We start from the raw sequence: 23,529 nt of genomic DNA on the forward strand, positions 1-23,529 counted from the left end.
AGTGGAGGTCTGACTGATACGGCTAGTAGAGTCAAAACCTAATGCTGAGGGAGGCACGCTGGGGTTATTAGAATAAGGTGAGCAGAATCTTGCTCGACTTTGGACAAGACTGAGCTGGAGTGGAACTGGAGGGAAGGCATACAGCAGGCCTTTGGACCAGGGTAGGAAGAAAGCATCCGTCGGTCAACCTGAGCTGTGACCTGCTCGGGAACAAAAAAGAGGACATTTTTTGTTTGCGCTTATTGCAAACAGGTCTACTTGGGATGTTATATCACTGCTGAAAAATGGGCCGGGACACATCCAGGCAAAGAGACCTGCAAACAACCTATGGAGGTGGTCTGCAAGAGTGTTTTGAACTCCCAGAAGGTAAGCAGCTCTCAGGTTGATATAACTGGTCATGCAGAAATTCCAAAGGAACATTACCTAGTGTCAACACCTTGCCAAATGCTCCCCCTTTGTTTACATAGAACACTGCTGCTGCGTTGTCTGTGAGCACCAACAAATTGTAAGACCACCCGCCTAAATCTGGCATTGTCTCTAAATTGATGAGAGATGGCCCCAACAAATTCCACCGCTTGATACGTGGAAGGAATGCCACACAAACTAAATGGATGGCCCAAAGCTCCCTGATATTTATATTGTAGCCTGATCCTTTTAATACTTAATAATAATTGTACCGATTACCAACTGATAATTAATGAGCTGGGGATAATAGGGTTCTCATCCCAGAATCAGGCTCCACAGAATTAAAATCGACAAGTTCAATATCTTGTAGGGAACCAGGGAGTGTACGGCAAAGCAAAGCTGAGGGCAAAGCAAAGCCTTGGCTGTTTTTATTAAAACTATCAGTAAAGACAGGAAAGCTCCAAACCTCATAACCAGATAGCAGTAATACAACATTAGGGATATCTTCAGTGTCATTCCCTGCATATGCTCATATCCTTATATATTCACATCCATCCTTGGGGACCTGGTGCTGAGAGACACTAGTCTCGGGCATGCCAAATGAGTCCAATGGTCCAGGTTCCCCAATGTCCAAAGACTGGTGGTAGATCACAATGAAGAGCTGAAAGGTCAACGATGGAAAGCTAGCTCTAACTACATGATGGCTTAGCCTATTATAGGGCCTGGCACTATCATGAATATGCATTCTACTGCCCAGCCTTCAGTGTCCAAATCTAACTTCCTCACCCTCATAATATTGGGAGCACTTAACCTATAGGGTAACATATTAATGTCATTTAACTCATTATCAGATACATCACCTACTGCTCAAGCAAGTTTGTGGTTAGACATCTACCAGCGATTCTATCTTAAAATATCAGTTCAGTGTTCCTGCAGTTGCCTGGTACTAATATGTTCAACTCCCTTTACTGAGCAAGCTATTCCCAATTTCCCCAAACTTGGGGTAACTGTTGGTCCATTTTATCTATGCTAAGAGTCATAGGCCGACCATATTTATGGTAACTTGCTTAAGCTAAGGTCTTACAGGATACAGGCCTGCAGGTTTCTTGTTACTGCTGAGTAAAATAAAATGGCTAAGCTAGCCCTAAGAGCTACAACATGGAGACTTAGGGTACATCTACACTACAGCGGGGAGTCGATTTAAGATACGCAAATTCAGCTACGTGAATAGCGTAGCTGAATTCGACGTATTGCAGCCGACTTACCCCGTTGTGAGGACGGCGGCAAAATCGACTTCTGCGGCTTTTTGTTGGTGGTACTTACTACCACCTCCGCTGGTGGAGTTAGAGCGCCGATTCGGGGATCGATTGTCGCGTCCCAACGGGACGCGATAAATCGATCCCCGAGAGGTCAATTTCTACTCGCCGATTCAGGCGGGTAGTATAGACCAGACCTTAGATTCTAAGGAGACAAAAGGTCTCGAGTCTGAAGGGGACTTAAGTGACCTCACCAACCTAGACCTCATGCACCTGACTGGAGTTGTGGAGGGGAAAAGAATTCCCTTGCAAACATTTGCAGTTCTACTCACCAGTGCAGGGAGGACAATACCAGAATAGTTACTTGAATCACTATGTCCATATGATGATGGGGCAGTAATTACAACCAACCCTGGATTTCTGAGGTGTAGCCTGGCATGCTGCACCATGTAGATGCATGCCACTATGTGTCCTAGATGTGTGAGGCAATTCTGAACCATAGTGACAGGGTTTGCTGTTAGATTTAGAGGAATGACCTGCATTGTTTGATCTTTGTCAAGTCCAGAGCCGCATCAATGAATTTATTCTACGCTGATGCCTATTCAAAGATTTCTCTGTATTGATTAGGAACTCCAGTGCATCAAAAGTGAATAGCTGGTATGCTGGATAGCATTTGAGACCTGGACCGGCCTCTCACTAGCCACTTGTCCAGGTGGGGGAACACATGGACTTCCAACCTTTACAAGAATGCTGCTACTGCAGCCACGCATTTTGCAAATATGAGAGAAGCTGCTGACAGGCCAAAAGGCAGTACTGTGAACTGGTAGTGGGATCCATTGACCATCAGAATCACAGAAAGTTTCTCAGATTCTTGAATTGCTACATGAAAATAAGTGCCCTTTAAGTTGAGAGCAGCATATCAGTCCCTGGGATCTAAGGAAGGGATAACAGATGCTACAGTGACTGCCCAGAATTTTGTTTTCTTTAGGAACTTGTTTATCTGCCTTAGATGTAAAATAGGCTTGAGTCCCCCCTCCCCCTCTGCCTTTGGGATTAGGAAATAACAGGAATAAAATCCCTTCTCTTTGAATGACATGGGAATTTCTTGTATGGTCCCTATGAGGAGGAGAGACTAGGCCTCTTGAAGTAGCAAACTCTCATGACAACGATCCCTGAAGGGGGACAGAAAAGGGGGATAGAAATAAATCGAAGGGGATAACCCAGTTCCACTGTGCTTAAAACCCAGCAGATCCGTGGTGATGTGGGTCCATGCAGTTAGGAAGTGGGATAGACAGTTGGCAAAAACTGGGGTGGGGAGATGGCACTCTGGTTGACAGCTCTAGACCAAAAGGTCAAAACGACTGTTCAGAGAACCCAGTTTGACTGGAGGAACTGGGAGCAGCAGAAGAGGGAGGACGATGCCTCTTGTAACTTCTGCTTCTCTTTTTGGACAGGTCCTGGGTATGCGGCAAGAAGGGCTGAAACCACTGGGACAACTGTGGGCAGAATGGTTTTCTTTTTGCCACCAGGGTATAAATCCCCTTAAGGATCACCCTTGAATCTTTCAGACTAGGAAGCCTCTCATCTGTTTTAATAGAAAAGAGCAAGGGTTCTTCAACTAGGTCTTGAATGGTTTGTTGCACTACAGGGGGAGACCTGACTCCTGCAGCCAAGATGAATGCTGCATAATGATGGTGGAAACCATAATTCAAGCTGGAGAGTCTGCCGCATCCATGCTTGTTTGCAATGCTATTTTGGCAACTAATTTGCCCTCCTCCACCATACCAGTGAACTCCTGCTTTGTCTCATCAGGGAGCTTGTCTTTGAACTTCAGGATATTACCCCACAGGCTGAAATTGTATCAACCCAGCAGACACTGCTGCTTCCTAAGATGTAAACCTCCTGTGGAATAAAGCTTTCTATGGAAAGGTTTAGCTTTTTTGCTTCTTTTCCTTTCAGTCTAGAGGCCTGATGTCCTTTTCTCTTTTTCGTCAGCAGCAAAGACTACCAGTGAGCCTGGAGGAGAATTGTTACAGAAGTGCTCAAATCCCTGTGAAGGGACATATCTTCCTCCCACTGCTAAAAGAGTGGAGAGCAGGGAAGATGGGGTTTGCCACAAAAATTTGACAGGTTCCAGGAGAGCCTCATTAATAGGGAGAGCTACCCTAGAGGGTCTTAGAGAGTCCCCATCTCCAAATCCTCCACAGGAGAGTCCCAAGCACACAGTTCCCCTGCATGGTACTGTTCCCACTGGAGGGAAGACTGACCTTGCTGCAGATGCTCCCAGCACCTAGCCAATGTAGAAGGGCAGGAAAAGAAGAGAGGCTCTGAAACGTGGAGGGAAGCCCCAAGGCATCCAAAATGGCCATTGACATGGAGGCAGGACCCAGATACATGCAGGCCATTGGTCAGCAGAGGCTGTGGCTGGTACCAGGGAGGCTGGCACCCCATTGGGGCATGCTCGGGTCAAGACACATGTTCCAACCTTTGAGTCTAATGAGGAGTCCACTTCCTCACACCATGGTGGAGCGGACCCCATCGGCAATGGGAGGTCTGGCTCAGAGTCTGGAGATAGAGATACCAGCAAGATCACTACTGGGTTCTCCATAGATAGAATCCTACGGAGAGGAGCAGCATATTTAGAAGCCACAGTAGCAAACACTGCTCTGGGGCTGGAGCTGGGACCACAGAAGCATGTGCTTCCAATCCCAGTACCAGGCGAGATTCCTGAATGCTAGAGGAAGCTGACACCAACAGGTTAAGCAACACACTGGCTGTCTCGAAAACTTTGGGTGTAGACAGCACTGGAAAGAGCTCCTGAGACTGTGGTACCAAAAGGTGTGCCAGTCATTCAGGGATTGGTGTCAAAAGACCCTTCCAGGGTTCTGGAATCAGCAATCCTTCCTGGTTTCCAGACTGTCTGCCTCTTTTTGAGTGCACCTCTGCGTTCCTGTCTCTGCACTGTACCTTCACAGTAATCTTCAAAGGCCACGGTACTGTGTCTTGGGGAGACTTACGTTGTCTCTTCTTAGGTACCATGATGAGAATCTGCCTCTGGATTCTGTCAGAATGGTGGGAGCACTCCAAAACAACTCAGACATGCCAGTATCAATTCTGAGTGGGAAGGTTCTGAAGACAGGCAAAGCGCAGACTCCATGAGCAGGTACTTGGTCTGGCCGCCCTGTCCTTGTTCAGTCTGGGTTTGAACCCTCTAAAAATATCACATTTACCACTCATATGTGCCTCTCCTGGATACAGTGAGAGTCACTCTCTGGCATAGTTTTGTTACATGAGCAACAAGCCTCGAAGCCAGGAGAATAAGGCTTTAGTCCGGTACCATGCCTGGTACCCCTGGGACCCCTACTCTACAAAATTATCCTAAATTTATTCCTATATCTAAATATGTACAAACACACTACGCTAGACTAAACTCTAACTTGATGTGATGTCCCGGGTCTTAAACCGAGGCCTGGGATCCCCCAGACAGCAGATGCATGCTGGCCTTCACCCAGCATCTACTGAAACCCAGTGGGCGGAGAATCTATTAAGACTATAGCCCCAGTCAAGGCACAACCCACAGGAGCTCTGACTGGAGGATTGCCCGGCTCCACTAATTAGTTCAACTATGCTGTTTAAGCCAGGAGGCAGCCCAGGACGTTTGGCCGAGCTACAAGGTGGTTTCCTGTTGTGGCTGTATTGCACCCTGCTTATGCCTGTTTCCTGAACCCAGAAATCAGGAACAGGGTTGCTCAGCTCCTGCCTCACTTCTGCCTTCACTCCTGTTCCCACCATCCTCCTGTTCAATGCTTGATCCTTGCCCCACCTCCAATCCTCAGTGACCGGTCCTGGCTCCAATCTCGACCTCAGACTTCTGACCCCGACTCAGGTTTGACCCTTGGCTCTGGCATTTGGCATCTGACCTCAGCTCTGACCCTCAGCTTTGATTCCTGGTTCTGACTCTGGCTTGACCCTTGGCTCTGGTAACTGGCAGTTGACTGTGGTGCTGATCCTGGGCTTTGTTCCCAAACCTGGATGTCTGCTCCACCCACAAGACCAGATTCCTGCTCTGACTACTACGCCAGACCATAACGCTCTACAGGTACTATATATGCTACAAGAGGGAAGACTTGCAGATACAAAGAGCAGAGCTCCAACAACAGTCCCAGGCAGTAGAAAAACTGGGAAGACTGATCGGGAACAGCACAGCCCTTTATACCTGCATCCAGTGGCGCAAGGCTCATACTGCCCTGACAGGTGCTGCTGAGGGTAAAATCTCCAAGAACTGCACATGGCACGCACACATCTATCGTGGACTGGAAATGTCCAATCGCTCGAAGAACAACTAAGTGTGCATATATCTTAGCCTCCTGAGTCAGTAAGTTTGTTGCTGATCATTTGTATTATTGTGTGCAGAGTATTTCTTAAAGTCTCCTGTAAATGGCATAATGGACATAGACAATGCCCATCCACATAGCTCCCAGCACAATCACAGGAAATGTATTTAATGAATCACTATATAAGCCAGTCTATCATTATGGAGTGGCATTAGGGAGCACCATCTTCCCAACTCACTCACAGCCTCTCCAGCCAGACCTCTCAGCAGGGTCAGAGAGCGCCTCAGAGGAACAAGGGATTCTAAAGAAAAGCTCCGTTTCCAGCCTCTCTGCAGTTCTACACATCCCATTGAAGGATGGTAGAGACACTCTCACAGAGGCCTATCAGACTCCAAGGAGCAAGAATACAAGGAAATAAGGTGCTGATGCTCTTCTGGGAAAGAGCATTAGGATTTAATCCTTGAGCAAGATGACAAGCAGTTTGCTTAAGCCACCAGTTCAGATGCAGTATGTGCCATTGCTGAAGGTGCAAATGGGTCTCTTCCTTGCAAAACTTTTGCCCAAGTGACTTAAAATCTCGAAGCAATGATTTTACTGAGACCATTTAAGAGCACCAGCTGAAAAATTTTGCAATTTAATACACAGTGAAAATCTTTATTCCAAAGAGTAGAAAGAAAACAAAATAAAGCCCAAACTAGCAGCTGGCCTTGTCTCAGGCTTGTGGGGCTCAGGCTGTGGGGTTATAAAACAGCAGTGTAGATATTCAGGCTTGAGCCTGGGCTCTGGGACCTGCCAGGGGAAAGGGTCACAGAGCCCAGGCCCACAAGTCCAAATGTCTACCCTGCAATTTTACAGTCCCCGCCCAACTCAGCTGGCACAGATCAGCTGCGGGGTTTTGTTTTTTTTTTAATTGCAGTGTAGACATAAGCTGAGCTTCTGAGATATTAGGATATCTACAGCCTACTGATTTCACATTGAGATATAATTTTTATTGTCCAACATTTTACTTTCCTCACATGCCATTCTGAAAGCTTGTATGGATAAGTACATGGGGAACAAAGGAAATATATCCTACCAACTGATTCAGCTGACATGCTATTTCTATGGCAGCTGGCACAATAGCTCTAAAGACTGTGGTTAAGCCCCTAAAGACTTCCAAGAAATATGAAGGCATATCCTCTTTGGCTGAAATGCTAAGTAGTCAGATGGTTTTAACTTGTCAATACCTGAAAACTGGCCTCACTCCATGACAGCAGAAGTGACCTAGAACAGGTATTTACAAGCTATGGTCCATAGATAAATAGTAGCCTGAAGAGAGCTGGCTAGTCAGATTGTACTGACTAATCCACCATTCTGGAACAGGAGGAATCTGTCTTCTATGTTTCTGTGAAGGCCATACATATCTGTGGACACTACAAAATAAGTTACCATCCTCTGAAAAAATGTTGGGACAAGGAATTGTAGACAAGCCATAAGAGGTTCTTTAGAACATGAGCTAAATCCCTCCTCCTAGCCAAGACTTAAGATGTTGCACAGATCTTCAAAGACACTTTGTAAGCTAATAATGTTGGCTTTGAAGTTCAACAAAGGCCACTGAAAGAAGTTAAGACCCAATGGGTTTGCTCCTGTTCCCACTAAAGTCAATGGCAACTTTATAGGAGCATGATTTGGCACGTTTTCAAGCACAGCGTATTTTAGTATCATAGAACAGTCAGTCTTCTAAGAGTTAAGACATATTTTTGGGGTTGGCCGACACTATTGTTAAACTTATGAGTTTATTTGGGAAAGAGTGGATTTTTCTAGGATTCTGATATGGCTTCTCCACATAGACGCTGCATTATCTCTTCTAATGAAATGATATAGCCTACTGGCTCTCAAACTGTGGCCTGCACAGAAATCACCTGTCACATGGGACTAGCTGCTTCTCATTTCCAGCTGCTTCTGGGGATGTTCAACCTCCAATATACAATGAGGACGAGACCACAGAAGGAACCAATATAAGTGCCTCTATTAGGAAACCACTACTGAAGGGAAATAAATGAAACCTCTTAGAGATCAAGAGCCAGCATCACTACGACATAAGATGCAGCCACCATCTTAGCCTATAGTGGGATAAGAGCCACTAACAGGAGAGGAGTCAGGAGCTGCCACTGAGATCAGAGCCCCAAGCAGGCAAGGACTGCCCAGGAGATAGAGAGAAGTAGAAGAATGAGGAACAAGAGAACATATGTCTGGATAGCATATGCAGAGATTGATGTGAACAATATTCTCAGATTCCTTTTGTTTTCAATAATCCCACTCTGCTAGCAGGCTCGCTTCAATGGATATCTATTGTTTTATATGGGGATCGTGGCAGTACTGCAGCACTTGACTTACGGGAGTGAAAAAAAATCCATATGATCTTTGTATATCATGTACCCACTCCTGCTGACATTTACTCAAGTGCTTCACTTAAGCTTTTGAGGAATCCAAACGAAATATAGAAGACTTCCTCACATGTTTAAAATTAAGCTTGACCCCAAGCGTTTGCAAGATTGGGGCTTTAATTGGGTTCTCACATTGGCAAGTCTCATTCTTCTACATATATAAAATATTGTAATGGTTTATACAGATTACAGAAGTTTCAAACAAATCTTTCTTTATACTCACTAAGGATGATTCTTACCACAATAACCATGTCAAAACATTTTACATTTGTTAAACTAAAAATACAGATTTTTTTTTCAGAGAGGTTAGACTAAAATCAATACCCATCTTTAAGGAAGTCTGTACAGTTGAAGGGATTTAGTAAATATATAAGCCTCTCAACAAGAAAAACCCTTCTCTTGTTATGTAAACTAAGAACAAGACAAACATTCCAGATTAACCTGGAATAAATAAGTTTTTAAGTACAAATATTGCCCTTTTGCTGCATGAAAAGTACTATATATAAAACATTTGTCTATTCATAAAACAGTGCATGACTAAGTTGATTATTTAGGTGTCAGTACATGTGGAACTGATTCAAGTTCTTCCCATTGGCTTCAAAGGACTTTGAATCAGGCCATAAGTGAATTAAGAATTTTAATTATATACAAATAAATTAGTCTTTTCACTGCCACATTCATAGCTTTTAGAATCTTTACGTGCAAAGAAGGGTCACTTTTTTTCACAGTGATTCATTAGTTTTGTTTGAGAACATGCATAATTAGTTAATAGTTAACTAATTATGTGGTACGTAAGAATTGGAAGTTCAGTAGTACTCCAAACCTTTAAAGATTTCAAGAGAATATTTTTCCATAAGAGCTATTAGGATTATTCTTTCTGACATCAAATAGCACTAAGATTTATACGGTTATACCTCAGTATCTCATTAAATTGTATTTAGCAATATATAAGTAAAGCAATTTAAAAGATAACTCAATATGAGACTTTTGAAACCACTTATTACTCCCATCTCTTCTACAGTAATTAAACTCATGGGTCACATGATTAAGGGGCTCGATCCTACAAAACCATCGCCAGTCCTATAGGAGTACTTCCACTGAAGCTGAGTAAAGATTCACAGCATCAGACCTGAAGATTTCCCTCTCCCAGCTCCTCAATACCACTTTACCCCACTTTAGAACTTGAAATCTCAAGTTCTAAACAATAGATAATTAATTCTGTGCACCCCATAAACAGCATTTAAAGAGCTGGAATCTTGTTTTGATTCATTGAACAAGGTTACTTCAGGTACTGAGAGAGAAACAATCTACTTCCCAGAAATGAGAGGTGAGGGGAATTAGCGAAGGGAGAACGCAGTTTTATTCTTAAAATATTCACTGAGCACTGACAACATGCTTGGTGCATTACAGAAGGAAGGAAGAAAGAAAGAGTCCCTGTCATCTAACATACAGTACAAATACAGATTCCATTATGTAATTTATACCCCAAAAAAGGATGAATCGTATTGAACAAATTAAAACAAGATACTTCCTAATTCCCTAATCTTCATCTCTTTACAGAAACCATCTGAACTGTTTGCAATGTTTCTGTGGAAAATTGCATAGTTTCCAGAATGCTTTTAGGAACATATTTTCTAAATTATACTATAGTTCAGTGATGTGCTACTGTGCTGACAAAGCAATACATCAATAAGTAGTTTTAATTTAGAAGCTGGGGTCTGGGAAGTGCTGAGAACATAGGAAAGGCATGTAAGAGCCTGGGGATAACGTGCCATCTAGTGAAGGGCAGAAGAAAGGACAAAAACAAACTGGGCTCTGAGAAGAATGCTTTAAAAGTTGTTAGAGTTTGAAGAGAACAGCTGTGTACTAGGGACACTGCAAAAAGAAATTAGTGTGGAAAGTACATTGTCTAACAGCAAGTGGTTGTGGCAGCTGTATGTTTTTGTTGACAAGATTATACAACTTTTTTGGGGGGATGGGAGGAGAGTAATTGCTGTTTCTATTCTATTTTATGTTATTCTGAAAACTAACATTTAAGTTACTGGAGAAATAAAGGTGTTTCTGCTCTATTCCCCAACTGCTTCTGTAGTTCAGGGTAGAAATATTTCCACCTTTGCACTAGAAAATACATTAAATGTTTTGCGAAAAATTACTCATTTTAACTGAAGCTTACATATACGCAACAAGGAAACCTACATTCCAAATGTATCACGCAAAAAAGTCTTCTCATTCCAATCAGCACTGTGCCTTTACATTTTAGTAGCATGGGATGGGACTAGAGCAGAGGTGGGCAAACTAAGGCCCATGGGCCACATCTGGCCCACAGGACCGTCCTGCTCCCCTTGAGCTCCCAGCCAGGGAGGATAGCCCCTGGCCCCTCCCCCGCAGCCACGCTGCCATGCGGGCAGCACCCTGGGCGGCGGGGTTGCGCGCTCCTGCCGAGCAGAGCGGCAGTGTGTCTGGCTCCAGCCGGGCAGCGTGGCTGCCAGACATGCTGTTCTGAACGGCACGGTAAGGGGGCCGGGTGGTTGGATAAGGGGTGGGGGTTTCTGGGGGGCAGTCAGGGGACAGGAAGCAGGGGGCAGTAGAATGGGGTGGAGGTTCTGGGAGCCGGTCGGGGGGGTTGGATAAGCATGGGAGTCCCGGGGGGCCTTTCACGGGGTGGGGGTGTGGATAGGGGTCAGAGCAGTCAGGGGACTGGGAGCAGGGGGTTGGATAGGAGGTGTGGGGGTCCTGGGAGGGGACAGTTAGGGGACAAGGAGCAGGGGGGTTGGATGGATCGGTGGTTCTGAGGGGGGCAGTCAGGGGGCAGGACCCAGGCTGTTTGGGGAGGCACAGCCTTCCCTACCCAGCCCGCCATATAGTTTTGCAACCACAATGTGGCCCTCGGGCCAAAAAGTTTGCCCATCCCTGAACTAGAGTGTGGGGGGGAAGGACCCACAGGAGTCATGTTATTTAAGGAATCACAGAATCCTAATAATAAATCCCAATTTAACATTAAGACTCCACCAGAGGCAACTAATTTAGCATCACATCACTAACCTCTAGTACTACCAGACTACATATTGTTCAACTGATACCTGTCAGATCTCAAAAATAGTTTAAACGTGACCTTTTAAAGAGACAATGTTTCATGTGACTGCACAGTAAACTGACAAATGGTCTAGAAAAAAAGCTATAAATCAACCCTACTTGTTATAAATACATTTACACTGAATTCCAATGTTTCATGCCACTACTTATTTAGCATATTTCCCCCATATTTTAATTTTCTATATGCCATATACAAAACCTTTAGCACAAGGCATGACAAATAGTCCACAGAAGAGGGAATAACTAGAGACTCAGGAGCGCCAGGCTCAAGTAAATGGTGAAGGTCATTCCTTACAAGTCAAGGTTGTTTGCATTTCAGCTACTACATCCACATCTAAAAAGGCAGCTACATATTCGTTTTATGCCTTCAGACAGCATTTGGTTACTGTAGAATTTTGAACCTTGGAATATGAAGAAAGCAAAACTATGACACACCAGAATATGTGGTTCATACTGTTTAGTTTGCTTTTCTGCATACATCTCTGGTAATTTTCTGTGACCTATGAACCTGTGTTGTTGTACTAGCTACTGCACTATTGTTTGGTTTACCTGTATACTGTAAAGGAACAGCTCACACCTTTTCCATTAAGCACAGTTTGCCATGGTTACAGAACATACAGCCAGAATGTCCTCAGCACCACACAGAGGAGAGAAACCTCAGTGAAGACAATGATTATTACACCAGGGCTGCTGAATCCCTATGTCATGAGTCCTTCTCCCAACCCTCCTGTGGGCCTGAAAGGGAATTCAGCTTCCAAACCCACATATCACAGGCTCTCCAAGTATGGCCTGTGTCTCAAAGTACTTCTCCTGACCTCCATGGCAGTACAGTTTTTCATAAGACATACTGTCAATGTCTCCCAGCATACTGCTGACACCACCCCTGTTTAGGGGGCTGAGAAGGCATTTCACTACATAAGGGAGATCTTCTATATGGGCATGGGAAACCATGCTATGGAGAGTGGTCCTCCCAGAACCACTCACTCACTATCTGTGATTAGGAAGACACAGGTTATTCTGTAATTATACTTGATAGGGTATCCTGAACTTCCAGAATTGAGAAAGGAATCTGGTATGGCATTTCCTATTTCACAGAACCTGGCTGTTGCAGTGTGCTCTCAAAGGGGTAACCATAGGAAGTGAAGAGTGGAGGGAGAAAATAGCACAAGGCAGTACATTTCTCCACACACACTCCATCTCTGCAATTCAGCTCCTCCTTTTGCAGAAAAGTCAAGGAATTGCTCCAGTCCACAGTTAAATATCTTAAAAAAAAAAAAAACAGGTTGAGGGTTGGATTTTCATGTACCTGTACAATTATTTACATGAAATGAATTTTAAAAGGCTCAATCCTGGAACACTTTACTCAGAGAACTCCCATTACTTTGAGTTTCCCACTTCAAAATTATTCTGTAATGACAATATTAGGATTTTCAATGGTTTACTTTTTCTATAACTTGTAGATACACATGGAGAAGGAGAGAAATAGTTCTTTGTTTATTGTAAACGTATTTATCATACTAAGCGCCGATTCTAAATCGCTGCCTGTGAAACTACATAAATTCATCTTCAGGTGTACTTGAATACAGAATCAGGAAAATATTTACATTTTATACTGACTTACAAAACGAGTAGGATTGAACTAATGTGTCTGAAGTTTTGATTTTTAGAAAGGGCACTGCAACAAGAATATCAAACTAAAGTTTTCTGTAAAGGTCAGAAAGTATGATAATAGTAAATACATAAGAAATATCATACACCTCTTTCCCAGTGATGTAGAATCAACTTAGGTTCCATACCATGTGCATGAAAATTTACTACTGACATATTGTATTTTGTGTCTAATTTTTACGTGTATAAATTAGGGTAGTTTTATATCCTTGGAACCCAATACTCTTTCACACGTGTGCCATTCATCTGTTTCTTTCTACAAGCTCCTACTTCATGTCAAAATAAATACATAAAAGTGAAAGTTCTACCATCTGTACCACATCACAGGGTCAAGTTTTTCTTTTAGTGCAATGAACACAAAAGCTAATGGTGTTTAACCTGCAATTTTTAACAAAACTGAGACATCACACACTTAAAGTTTAGCATATGAATTTAATCGCTACCCTCCCACCCCCCCAAAGCGTCCCACTGCACACTGCATTCATAAAAACGCAGTTCCTTTTGATGGAGCCTTGTGTCACAAATACAACTGAATTCTCCAACATTATATTGTGGTGCCACCCCAGAGGACCAAACTGGACAGATGTCCCACAGTGCTAGTTACATGCTGGCAAAGTTCTTGCCTACTTTTAGAATTGTCCTCAATTTCTGCCATCAGTGTAGCAACGCTGGAGTCAACCCCTAGTACCAATAGGCAAGGGCAACAAATTATCACCAGTGAAGCTTCCTGGAAAGATCCACTGAAAGATGCCAAAGAAATGTTCACAGAGACAAAGCTTGGGGAGAAGAATGTCATGGAAGACTAGGACGACAAAATACTGAGAAGGCAGGAATGATAGCGTCAAAGACAACAGGAATGAAAGAGACCTTGATAAGAGCCGTCTCAAAGGAGTGGATTAGGCAGAAGGGAGCCAAGATTAAATTTGAGTATCTCAAGAAAGTAGTTGTGAATGGCACATTTCATTAGTTCTGAAGTGGGCAGTAGCAGGAAAGGCAAGTGGGGTCAAGGGATGGCTTTCCTAGTATCGAGATCAGAGAGCTTGCTTGTACTATGAAAGGAAGGAACCAGAGGCGAGAGAGAGATTGAGAAAAACTAGGAAGAAGATGAAAGTGATTAAGGGACCTTAGTATTCAGGAGGGGGTGGAATCAAGGAGACAGGTGGAGGGATTACAGACAGCGTACAAAACAGAAGACTTTTCAATGGTGACAAGGGAAGAGGAGGGGATTATAAAACAAGAAATGCAGAAAGACCATAGTGGAAGGACTCAACAAGAGAGTCAGAGAGCAGATAAAAGGAAAGAAAGCAACAGAGAAGTTTCAGATGACTAGTCACTGAAGACTCAAGTGTAGGAGCTGGTCAGGATGCAACAGGTTAATTGCAACAGGGTGACTTGCCCTCAGGGCTGGAGAGCGCAGGGCCAAGCCAAACTTGATTACATCATGAGCCCCACACTAGGGGAAACAAGAAGTTTCCTATAAAGATCAGAAGGTGGCTGCAATGGAGTGAGGAGAAAGCTTAGGAGGGTGTTGTGAAACTGCAGGGCTGCAGAGAGGCTCCTGCAAGGAAGACCATGAGACCGGGGGAATTGCTCCAACTAGGAGCAGCCTGCTAAGGCAGGAAGGACTCTGTCCAGAGGAGGGGAGTGTGGGCTGTACCCAGCTCAAGACTGGAGGGAAGACCTGTGTGTTTAATTTTGAACTTAAAGTGAATAAGACAGACCCCAAGGAGGGCTGTTGTGATTGGACTAGAAAAACCCTTCATGGAGTTTATCTGGGAAACCAAGGTGAGGTCACCAGGGGATGAGGTGAGGCTGTCACTCATCTACAGCAGTGATTTTCAAGCTGTGGTCTACAGACTATATCTAAAAAACAACAAGGAGTTGGGTAGCACCTTAAAGACTAACAGATTTATTTGGGCATAAAATCTTTCATGGGTTAAAAAAACCCACTTCTTCAGATGCATGGAGTGAAAATTACCAATACAGGCATTATTATACTGACACATGAAGAGAAGGGAGTTATCTGATGCTTGATACCATGCAAGACTATGTCTAAGATTTCCAAGGGATCAGCACCTCCATTTGTCTGAGGGTCCACAGGCAAATATTCTGTAACAAATTCCTACTGTTCACACAACAGTTTGCTTCTCTTTCAAGAGAAAACTGAAGAAATAGGTATCTCAACAGTGACCTCTAATGGGCAAATCAGACAACATCTATTAAAAGCAGCACTTCTACTTAAACGGCAGGAAGATTCAGAGATTCTGAAAGAAAAACAGAAATAGCACAAAATAGAAAAGCACACCAAAACAGTTGCAGTATTATTGAGGTACCAACTGGATTTACCTTAAACAGGCTCTAGAAGAGCCTGTGTGTCTAAGGCAGTAACTTCTTTAAGCAGATTGGGTCCAAAATTTGACCTACATTTGACATAAAATGTCTACTTACAATAAGGTGATAACTAATACATCTGTTAGCGTGCAGGTAACTTAACTGTGACCCACTCCATGTCCCTAAAATAGAAGATCTTCCTCATGTGAAACACATGTGTTTAATATCATTATAGACAGCTTGCACATATTGAAGAGACACTGTCAACTTCATCTGTTTTTCAACTTCATTATGACTAACTGAGTTTAACAGTCAAACCTGTTTTAAAGGTAGACTTTTCCCAATTATGGAACTTTGAGGTTTGGGGCTAATTAATGATTACAAGGCTCTGGAAACCTTTCACCATACTTTCCCTCCAATTGATTTGATGAAGTGTTTTTGATTCACTAAAATCACTTATGCCTTAAGAAACATGAAAGTCTATATTAGGAAGTTAATAAAGACTTCTGTATAGTCCAATGGTTTTCAAACTTTTTTCTAGAGACCCAGTTCAAGAAAATTGTTGATGCCTGCGACCCAACGGAGCTGGGGATGAGGGATATGGGCTGTAGGAGGGGCTCAGGGCTGGGGCAGGGGGTTGGGGTGTGGAAGGGGGTCAGGGCTCTGGGTGCAGGCTCTGGGGTTAGGCCGGGGATGAGAGGTTTGGAGGCCTCTGGGTTGCGGCAGGAGGGAGTCAGGGCTCTGGGGTGGGGGTGCAGGCTCTGGGGTGGGGCCGGGGATAAGGGGTTTGGTGTGCAGGGAGGGGTTCTGGGTTTGGGGGGCTCCGGGTTGGGGCAGGGGGTTGGGTGCAGGAGGAAGTCAGGGCTCTGGGCTGGGGGTGCAAGCTCTAGGGTGGGACCTGAGTTGAGGGGTTTGGTGTGCAGGGAGGGGTTCTGGGTTTCAGGGAGGCTCAGGGCTGGGGCAGGGGAAGGGGGCACGGGATAACCTTGGGCGGCTCCCGGTCAGCAGCGCAGTGGGGGTGCTAAGGCAGGCTTCCTTAGCACTGCGGACCACGCTGTGCCCCAGAAGCACCCAGCAGCAGGTCCAGCTCCTAGGCGGACATGTGCAAGCGACACCGCACAGCTTTCTCCCACAGGCACCGCCCCCCGCAGTTCCCATTGGCCAGGAGTGGAGCTGGTGCTCGGGGCAGCCCCATGTCCCCCTGTCCCAGGAGCCGGACCTGTTGCTGGCCACTTCCGGGGCGCAGCGCGGTGTCAGAACAGGTAGGGACTACCCTGCCTTAGCCGGGCAGCACCGCCGACGGGACTTTTAATGGCCCGGTCGGCGGTGCTGACCAGAGTCGCCGCGACCCAGTGCCTTATATTCCGCAACCCGCGAACTGGGTCGCAACCCGCAGTTTGAAAACCACTGGTATAGTCCACAGTTCTCCTTTATTTATCAATTACCAGATTCTGATTGACCCTCTGCCTTCAAAGACTGGAGCTCCAGGGCTGCACTCCCTTACACTTGGTGACAATAGTCCCCAGAACCTGGTTATTCTCCACTGTAAAACAGAACACTGGGCACTAACCATGCCCTCACCTTTCTGACATACAACCAACACTGGCTCTGTGCCATCTCCTTTTATAGCCCCTTTCTGCCAACTATGTGCTACTCAAGGAACACCTTTATGCCAGAAGTATTCCCCAGGTGCTAGTTCCACCTAGATTAGCAGCCTCTTTATGATGTCCAAATGGCATAAAGGGTCCAAAATACATCTTTGTATCCGATCCACTGACTATAGTTGAGGCCCAGAAAAGGTATCCCTTTCTCCAGTCTACCATGACGCAGCTGTTTTAGGCCCGTCTTTTGAAGCTCTTCCCTCAGAAACAAGGAAACTAGTAACCCAAATGAAATAAATTGATTAGAGCTACCTAACCCCCGTCCTCCCTGTAAATCACCTCTTTGATTATGCCCCCTTCTTTTCCCATTTCCTGCTGAAGCCTACCATTTAGAAGTCCTACCAGCCCACAGCAGCTCACAATATTTCCTCTCTCCACCCAATTTACCTCCTGGATATCCCAAATTTCATTCATTCTTCCCCAAGTCACGACCGTGCTGTCTCAGAGCTGCTATGGAGGTGTGAATTTAGGTTAATTTCCAATCTCTTCAACTATAATCCTGCTTTGATCAGAAACTCCTAGAGGCAAATATTCAAGCTTTCCTTTGGAACAGAACTCCACTGCCCTGCAGAAGCTTCATGTTGTTCTAGGCTGCTGGGCACTTAATGGAGCAGAATACATCACAAGCATGGAGCACACATGTGGTACATCTGCACTGCACGATCAATTTAGGTGGGAGAGCACTGACTGAACTGCTGCTAGCACTGGTCTCTTCCAAGTAGGTTTTAGAGATACTATGACGACGACACTTGTGATCTTTACAGAGTTACTAAAGTTTTGACTCTCCTAATTTACAGGGTTACTAGATAGAAGAAACATTAACTAAGTAGCTCAGGTTATTTCCCTTGAAACTATATCTAGAGTCATGCCCATGTTTTAAACCTGCTTCTGAGTATCACTTATTAGTGAACATTTACAGACAGCTTTAGAACAGTTTCAAGCAGAAGTCTGGAGAAGTCAAATTGTACAGGGTTAGTGGACTAGACACCTAATTAAAGTGAATATTGTACAGTAAGGGACAAGATTTATGGCTAGAAAGAAAAAGGACAATACAGTAAAAACAAGGTCCGTTTTACATCAGTGTTTTCAGATATTATAACAAAGTTAGCTAAATGAATCGCTAGTGTAACACCAATGAAGACATGAGTTACACCTGAAAGGCATTTGGCCCAACAGATATATAGTCAGAGGAGGGCCAGATACCTCCTTTTTCTCCCCTTCTACTAAGTTTGTGGCAGGGCAAGTTGAAACTGGAATGGCAATTGTTCCAAATCTGTGTACACTTACTGAAGAACGTCTACACAGCCAGTTAGTGCGTGGCAAGCCGGGGTGCGAATGAACAGCACACTAGCCTGCTATGCACTCAATGGCTGCACAGACCTCTACTGGTTATTTGAACTTTTAGCGTGCAGTAGCAGGGTCCAGCCAGTTAGTGCACAGCATGGTAGGGCGCTGTGCATTCACACCCTGGCTTATTACACATTAACTGGCCGTGCAGACAAGCCCTAAATGATTTAACCAAGCAACCAACGCTATTCAATCAATGGGATGCAGATTTGCGTACCTCTGATAAAGAATGATTTACAGGAAGATAAATGCAAATTTAATAGCAATGTGAATGGCACGCTAAGAAGTTAACAGTGCAAAAGGGAAACATGCTGGGAGTAAAAATATTCAGAACAGTGTAATCAGCGTAATGGGATTTAATGGCGTTATCAGACCTTAATGAAGCTTTGCTTAATTTTAGTAGTGTTGACTGGCAAAATAAGATACTGGTTGCAGAAGGATATGCCCATCCACTTACCTTTTATACGTATTTACTCTATCAAATGGACATATTTACTACAGACAGTAGAAAAACAGAAGCAAGCACATTCATTTATATGACAGAAAACTAGTAAAAGATGCTAATATGACCTTAGTGGAACATATCAAGTGTCATTGCCACTGTTTTCCCAAGTCATTTTAAGAACAATCTACTAAGACAATTAATTATATCGCTTAAAGGATTAGGTCAAGAGTGTCAGATACAAAAATATGAATTTGAAATTTGGCCTTTTTTAAAGGGAGAGACACTATTTCAACTCAACATTTATTTTTCTTTTAAAAAGCGTGGTAACTTCCAACGTTGGAGAATATTAGTTATACCCCACTGGGGAAAATTATTGGCCTTTACCTTCCTATAAGAAGCATTTTAGGGTCTGACAGGTCAACAGCATCTCTTAAATGGAAGAATGGACACTCATCCCTTAATATTCATACAACCCTTCGATTTAAAAGTCAGAGTTGGTAGATGACAATAATCTACTCCTTTTACCCCATTTTATTGGTATCTTTTGGTCAATGGGAGCTGCGAAGCCAGCGCTCTGGGCGGACGCAGCCCGCAGACCTGCCTAGCAACGCCTCTGCCTAGCAGCTGAGCGAGGGGGATGTTGCCACTTCAGGGGAGGCCCCCATCCAGTGCCCCCTCTGACATGCAAACTCTGCTGCTGGATGGGGGGGGGGGCGCGCGGGGGCCTGATACTGCCCCAGCAGTGGCTGGTGTACCTGGCACAAGGACTGCCTGAGCTGCCCCTGAGCCAGGTGCACCGGCTGCTGCAGAAATCACGGAAAGTCATGAAATCCGTGACTTCCATGACCCCGTGACAAACTCGCAGCCTTACTCATCAGCTATCTATGGCATAAGGGGAAAATTCCACCGTGAGGCATGGTGCCTTTCTTGAAACAGGGATCTGAGGAAAGGTCCTTTGTTGTCTTCACATGTCAGTGGGCATGAAATCTCTGGTCAAGGTTATATAAGAATATTGAGATCTCCTTGGGATCCAGGTGGGAAAGATAAGAAGAGAGACAAAAGAAGCAGGAAGATATGGAGGACAAGATACGACCAAGACTCAAGTTTCTGTGATTCTCCTAATATACTAGCTATGAGGAAAATGGCCCACTAAAAATTTAGAGCAACTATACACTTGCCTATTGGCACCCATGTCCACAGCTATTCCTTTACACCACTTAATGCCACATCTTAAAAATACAATGCAACCCTACTCTCATTCAGAATATATTTATCCTTTACATACTATGATAACACATAACTGATTACGTCATCCTCACAGCCCTTAACTCATAATCCCCCCCTTTTTTTTTTTTTTCCAGACAAAAACTTTCCTTTAGGCAAGTCCTAGGTATTAAAAACATAACTCTTAAGAGATTTTGAAGAATTTAGACTTCCCTGAAATTCAATGAGCTAGACAATTTAAAGGGTTTGTGACAGTGATTTCCAGCCTCTTTTTGCTAGAGCAGTGGCTCTCAACCTTTCCAGACTACTGTACCCCTTTCAGGAGTCTAATTTGTCTTCTGTACCCCAAGTTTCAACTCACTTAAAACTACTTTCTTACAAAATCAGACAAAAATACAAGTGTCACAGCGCACTATTACTGAAAAATTGCTTACTTTCTCATTTTGTCTGTACAAAATTTTAGTTTGTACGGACTCTGCTAATGCTTTTTATGTAGCCTACTGTAAAACTAGGCAAATATCTAGATGAGTTGATGTACCCCCTAGAAGATTTCAGTGTACCCCTGGTTGAGAACCACTATGCTAGAGCACCCCCTTGCAATGGACAAACACAGCACTACACCCCCATCCAAGTGGTTACTGTGTTCACATCTCCCCTTTTTCCCCCCTCCCATTGAGTTTTTCTCTTGTCCTCCTTCCCTGACAATTGTGTTTCCTCATCCATCCTATTTGCGTTGACTCCACCTTCCTCCACCACACAGCAGCTTTGAATTTCCCATCCCCACACTCCATGGATGGCACATACCTGGGAGCGGGAGGGATGCACAATCGTGCCTTCAAAGGCCCAGCTGAGTACCAAAGGAGTAAAGAAAACTAGATTGGACTAGCAAGATGCCATCTGAACCTGCACTCCTGTACACGTGAGCTGCTCCCAGAGCAAGTCACATCGGAGTCACAACAGTATGGCAGTAGAGTGACTTCCAAGCAGCCACCTAATTTTAATTGTAGATAAGGCAGAACATTTGTGGGGTGTGAGTGCGGGGTGAGTCTGGGGTCCTGCCGCTTTCCTTCTACATACACCGCTCTCCTCTACCTACTATGACCCCTGAAATAGCCTGCCATTCCCCCCCATGACAGGAAAATGCATGTTTAAGAAGGCTGTCATGATTTTTCTGTCATTTGAACCCTACCGCAGTACTGATTTACTACTTATTTGACTGAAACATCCAAAGGATCGAGGCCCTGATTGTCCTAGGTGCTGTACAGACACAGAGATGCGGTCCCTTCCCTCAAAAGTTTGCAACACTGCAGGTCTTTATACATTGACCAAGTTAGACTTCTTAGTTCATTCCTTGTTTTAAAACCCACACAAAATCAACAGAAGTTAACAAACATACTTAACACTGCACATGCATGGTCATTGTAATATTGCACATTTAATCAAACAAAGCAAATATACTTTAAAAAAAGACTTCTGGAGATGTAGGAAACTTACAGACAAGGCAGAAGAAGAAATTTTAAATGAATGGATTGGAAATAAGATCACAGTTAAGGATTTTATCCTCACAAATGGAGAATGAAAAACAAAAATACATAAAACTAAGGAGACCTGCTGAACATCACTGCTAAATTACATTCTCCATCCATTTCCTGTAATGCAACTATTTAGACAATCTATTTAGGACAAGGGCCTTGCCACCATCTCTAAGCAGCATAGCCTAATTGAGGCTAAATAAATAATAAAATGGAACATCACCCATGGCAACTTTTGAATGTTGTTCAAGTGGTAGCAATGAGGCTTCTATCAACTAAAAAAATAGTGTTAGCCACCAAGAAATGTACTTACTTGTGAGCTTGTTGTGACTGAGAACCAGCTGTGTGATGTGGGACAGAGTGACTGTAAGAGAGCAGAAGAAAGACCGTAAGTGAATGAACTAACATAACTCAAATGCAAGTTCAGTTTCAGCCAACCAAAAACTTTCCCCATCTAGGAGACTGACATTTACATACACTGGCAGAGGTTAAACTGAGCAATACACGCCAATTCCTCTGTATCTTGATAGGTCTGAACCTGTATGATTCCCATACTAACCCAATTACAATTACAGTACTAAGACGCCAGAACATCTCTCCCCCTCCCCCCCCGCAGCCCTCCCCACCCGCACATTACAGTATGGATCTGCCTTCATATGAGCACCATTTCACTAAAAAGATAATTTAAAGAAAGAATGTGGCCTGCTTTGTTCTCAATGTTTTGAGATTATGAAAATCTGTAAAAATTAAGAAACGACACAAAGTACTAACGGGTAAATAAAGTGACTTACAGCTTGTATATTTTTTCCAAATACAACACGCTTCACAGGATCTCTAATAGAATTATGCAATAACACCATTTTATAACTTGAAGTTAAAAGGAGTGCTGGTGTTGACACAAGGTGCGGTGTACTATGAGTAAGGCTACTAATCTGTCATGGGGGGTCACAGATTCTGTGATTTTACAAGATCTCTGACTTTTGAAAATTCCAGTAATTCAGCTCCAGGCAGCAGGGCTTGGGCTTCAGCAAATTCATGATTTATTGTTTATGCCCATGTCCTGTTCATGACTTAAAAAAAAAAAAAAAAAAAAAACCAACCTGTGCCAAAATTGTAGCCTTAACTATGGGTAGATATCCTAGAGGACCACATCCAACCCTCCAGCGCAATGTGAAAATTCCCCAAAAGGCAATCTGTTGTGGGCAGGGCCAGCTCCAGGCACCAGCCTGGCAAGTAGGTGCCTGGGGAGGCCGCCCTGGAGAGGGGCGGCAGGTCCAGCTATTCGGTGGCAATTCGGCGGACGGTCCCTCACTCCCGCTCGGAGCGGAGGACCTCCCGCCGAATTGCCGCAGCAGATCGCGATCGTGGCTTTGTTTGTTCGTTTGGCTGCTTGGGGCGACCAAAACCCTGGAGCCGGCCCTGGTTGTGGGGCACATACAAGTTGTGCGGGAAAGCTGGAGCAAGGAGTCAAGTTCCCATTATGCAACTTTCTCCATCACATAATACCATCCATATAACAATTTTCATGCCTGTTTTTAAAATCCCACAAATCCACATGGCACTTGTCTTATCACTGTCTGCCATTTCTTACAGCAGCATGGAGCCCGCACAGCTCTGTGCTATTGTCATGAACACTGCAAACAATCATTCAATATTTGCAGAGAGCAGGAAGTACTGCAACAATGGGGGCACATGACAATTTCTTTAAGGACAGACTGTTAAGGGACACAGAAAAAAGCAATTCAAGGTTGTTGGCAGCTTGCACAAAGAAGCTGTAGGTGGTACAGCACTGATTCTGGGGCCAAGA

The 23,529-nt window shown here is 44.1% G+C and overlaps 1 protein-coding gene across 1 annotated transcript in view; it reads right to left on the reverse strand.

The window, feature by feature from the left end:
- The window catches only part of RSU1 (Ras suppressor protein 1), a 187,212-nt gene that overhangs the window by 136,841 nt on the left and 26,842 nt on the right, over window positions 1-23,529 (reverse strand). Inside the window, exon 3 of the mRNA XM_054020597.1 lies at window positions 22,036-22,086. Within this exon, the coding sequence (XP_053876572.1) occupies window positions 22,036-22,086 (51 nt within the window). The remainder of the gene's footprint in view (window positions 1-22,035; window positions 22,087-23,529) is intronic.

This window comes from Malaclemys terrapin, chromosome 2 (genome assembly GCF_027887155.1).
Source record: "Malaclemys terrapin pileata isolate rMalTer1 chromosome 2, rMalTer1.hap1, whole genome shotgun sequence".
Taxonomy (NCBI): domain Eukaryota; kingdom Metazoa; phylum Chordata; order Testudines; family Emydidae; genus Malaclemys; species Malaclemys terrapin.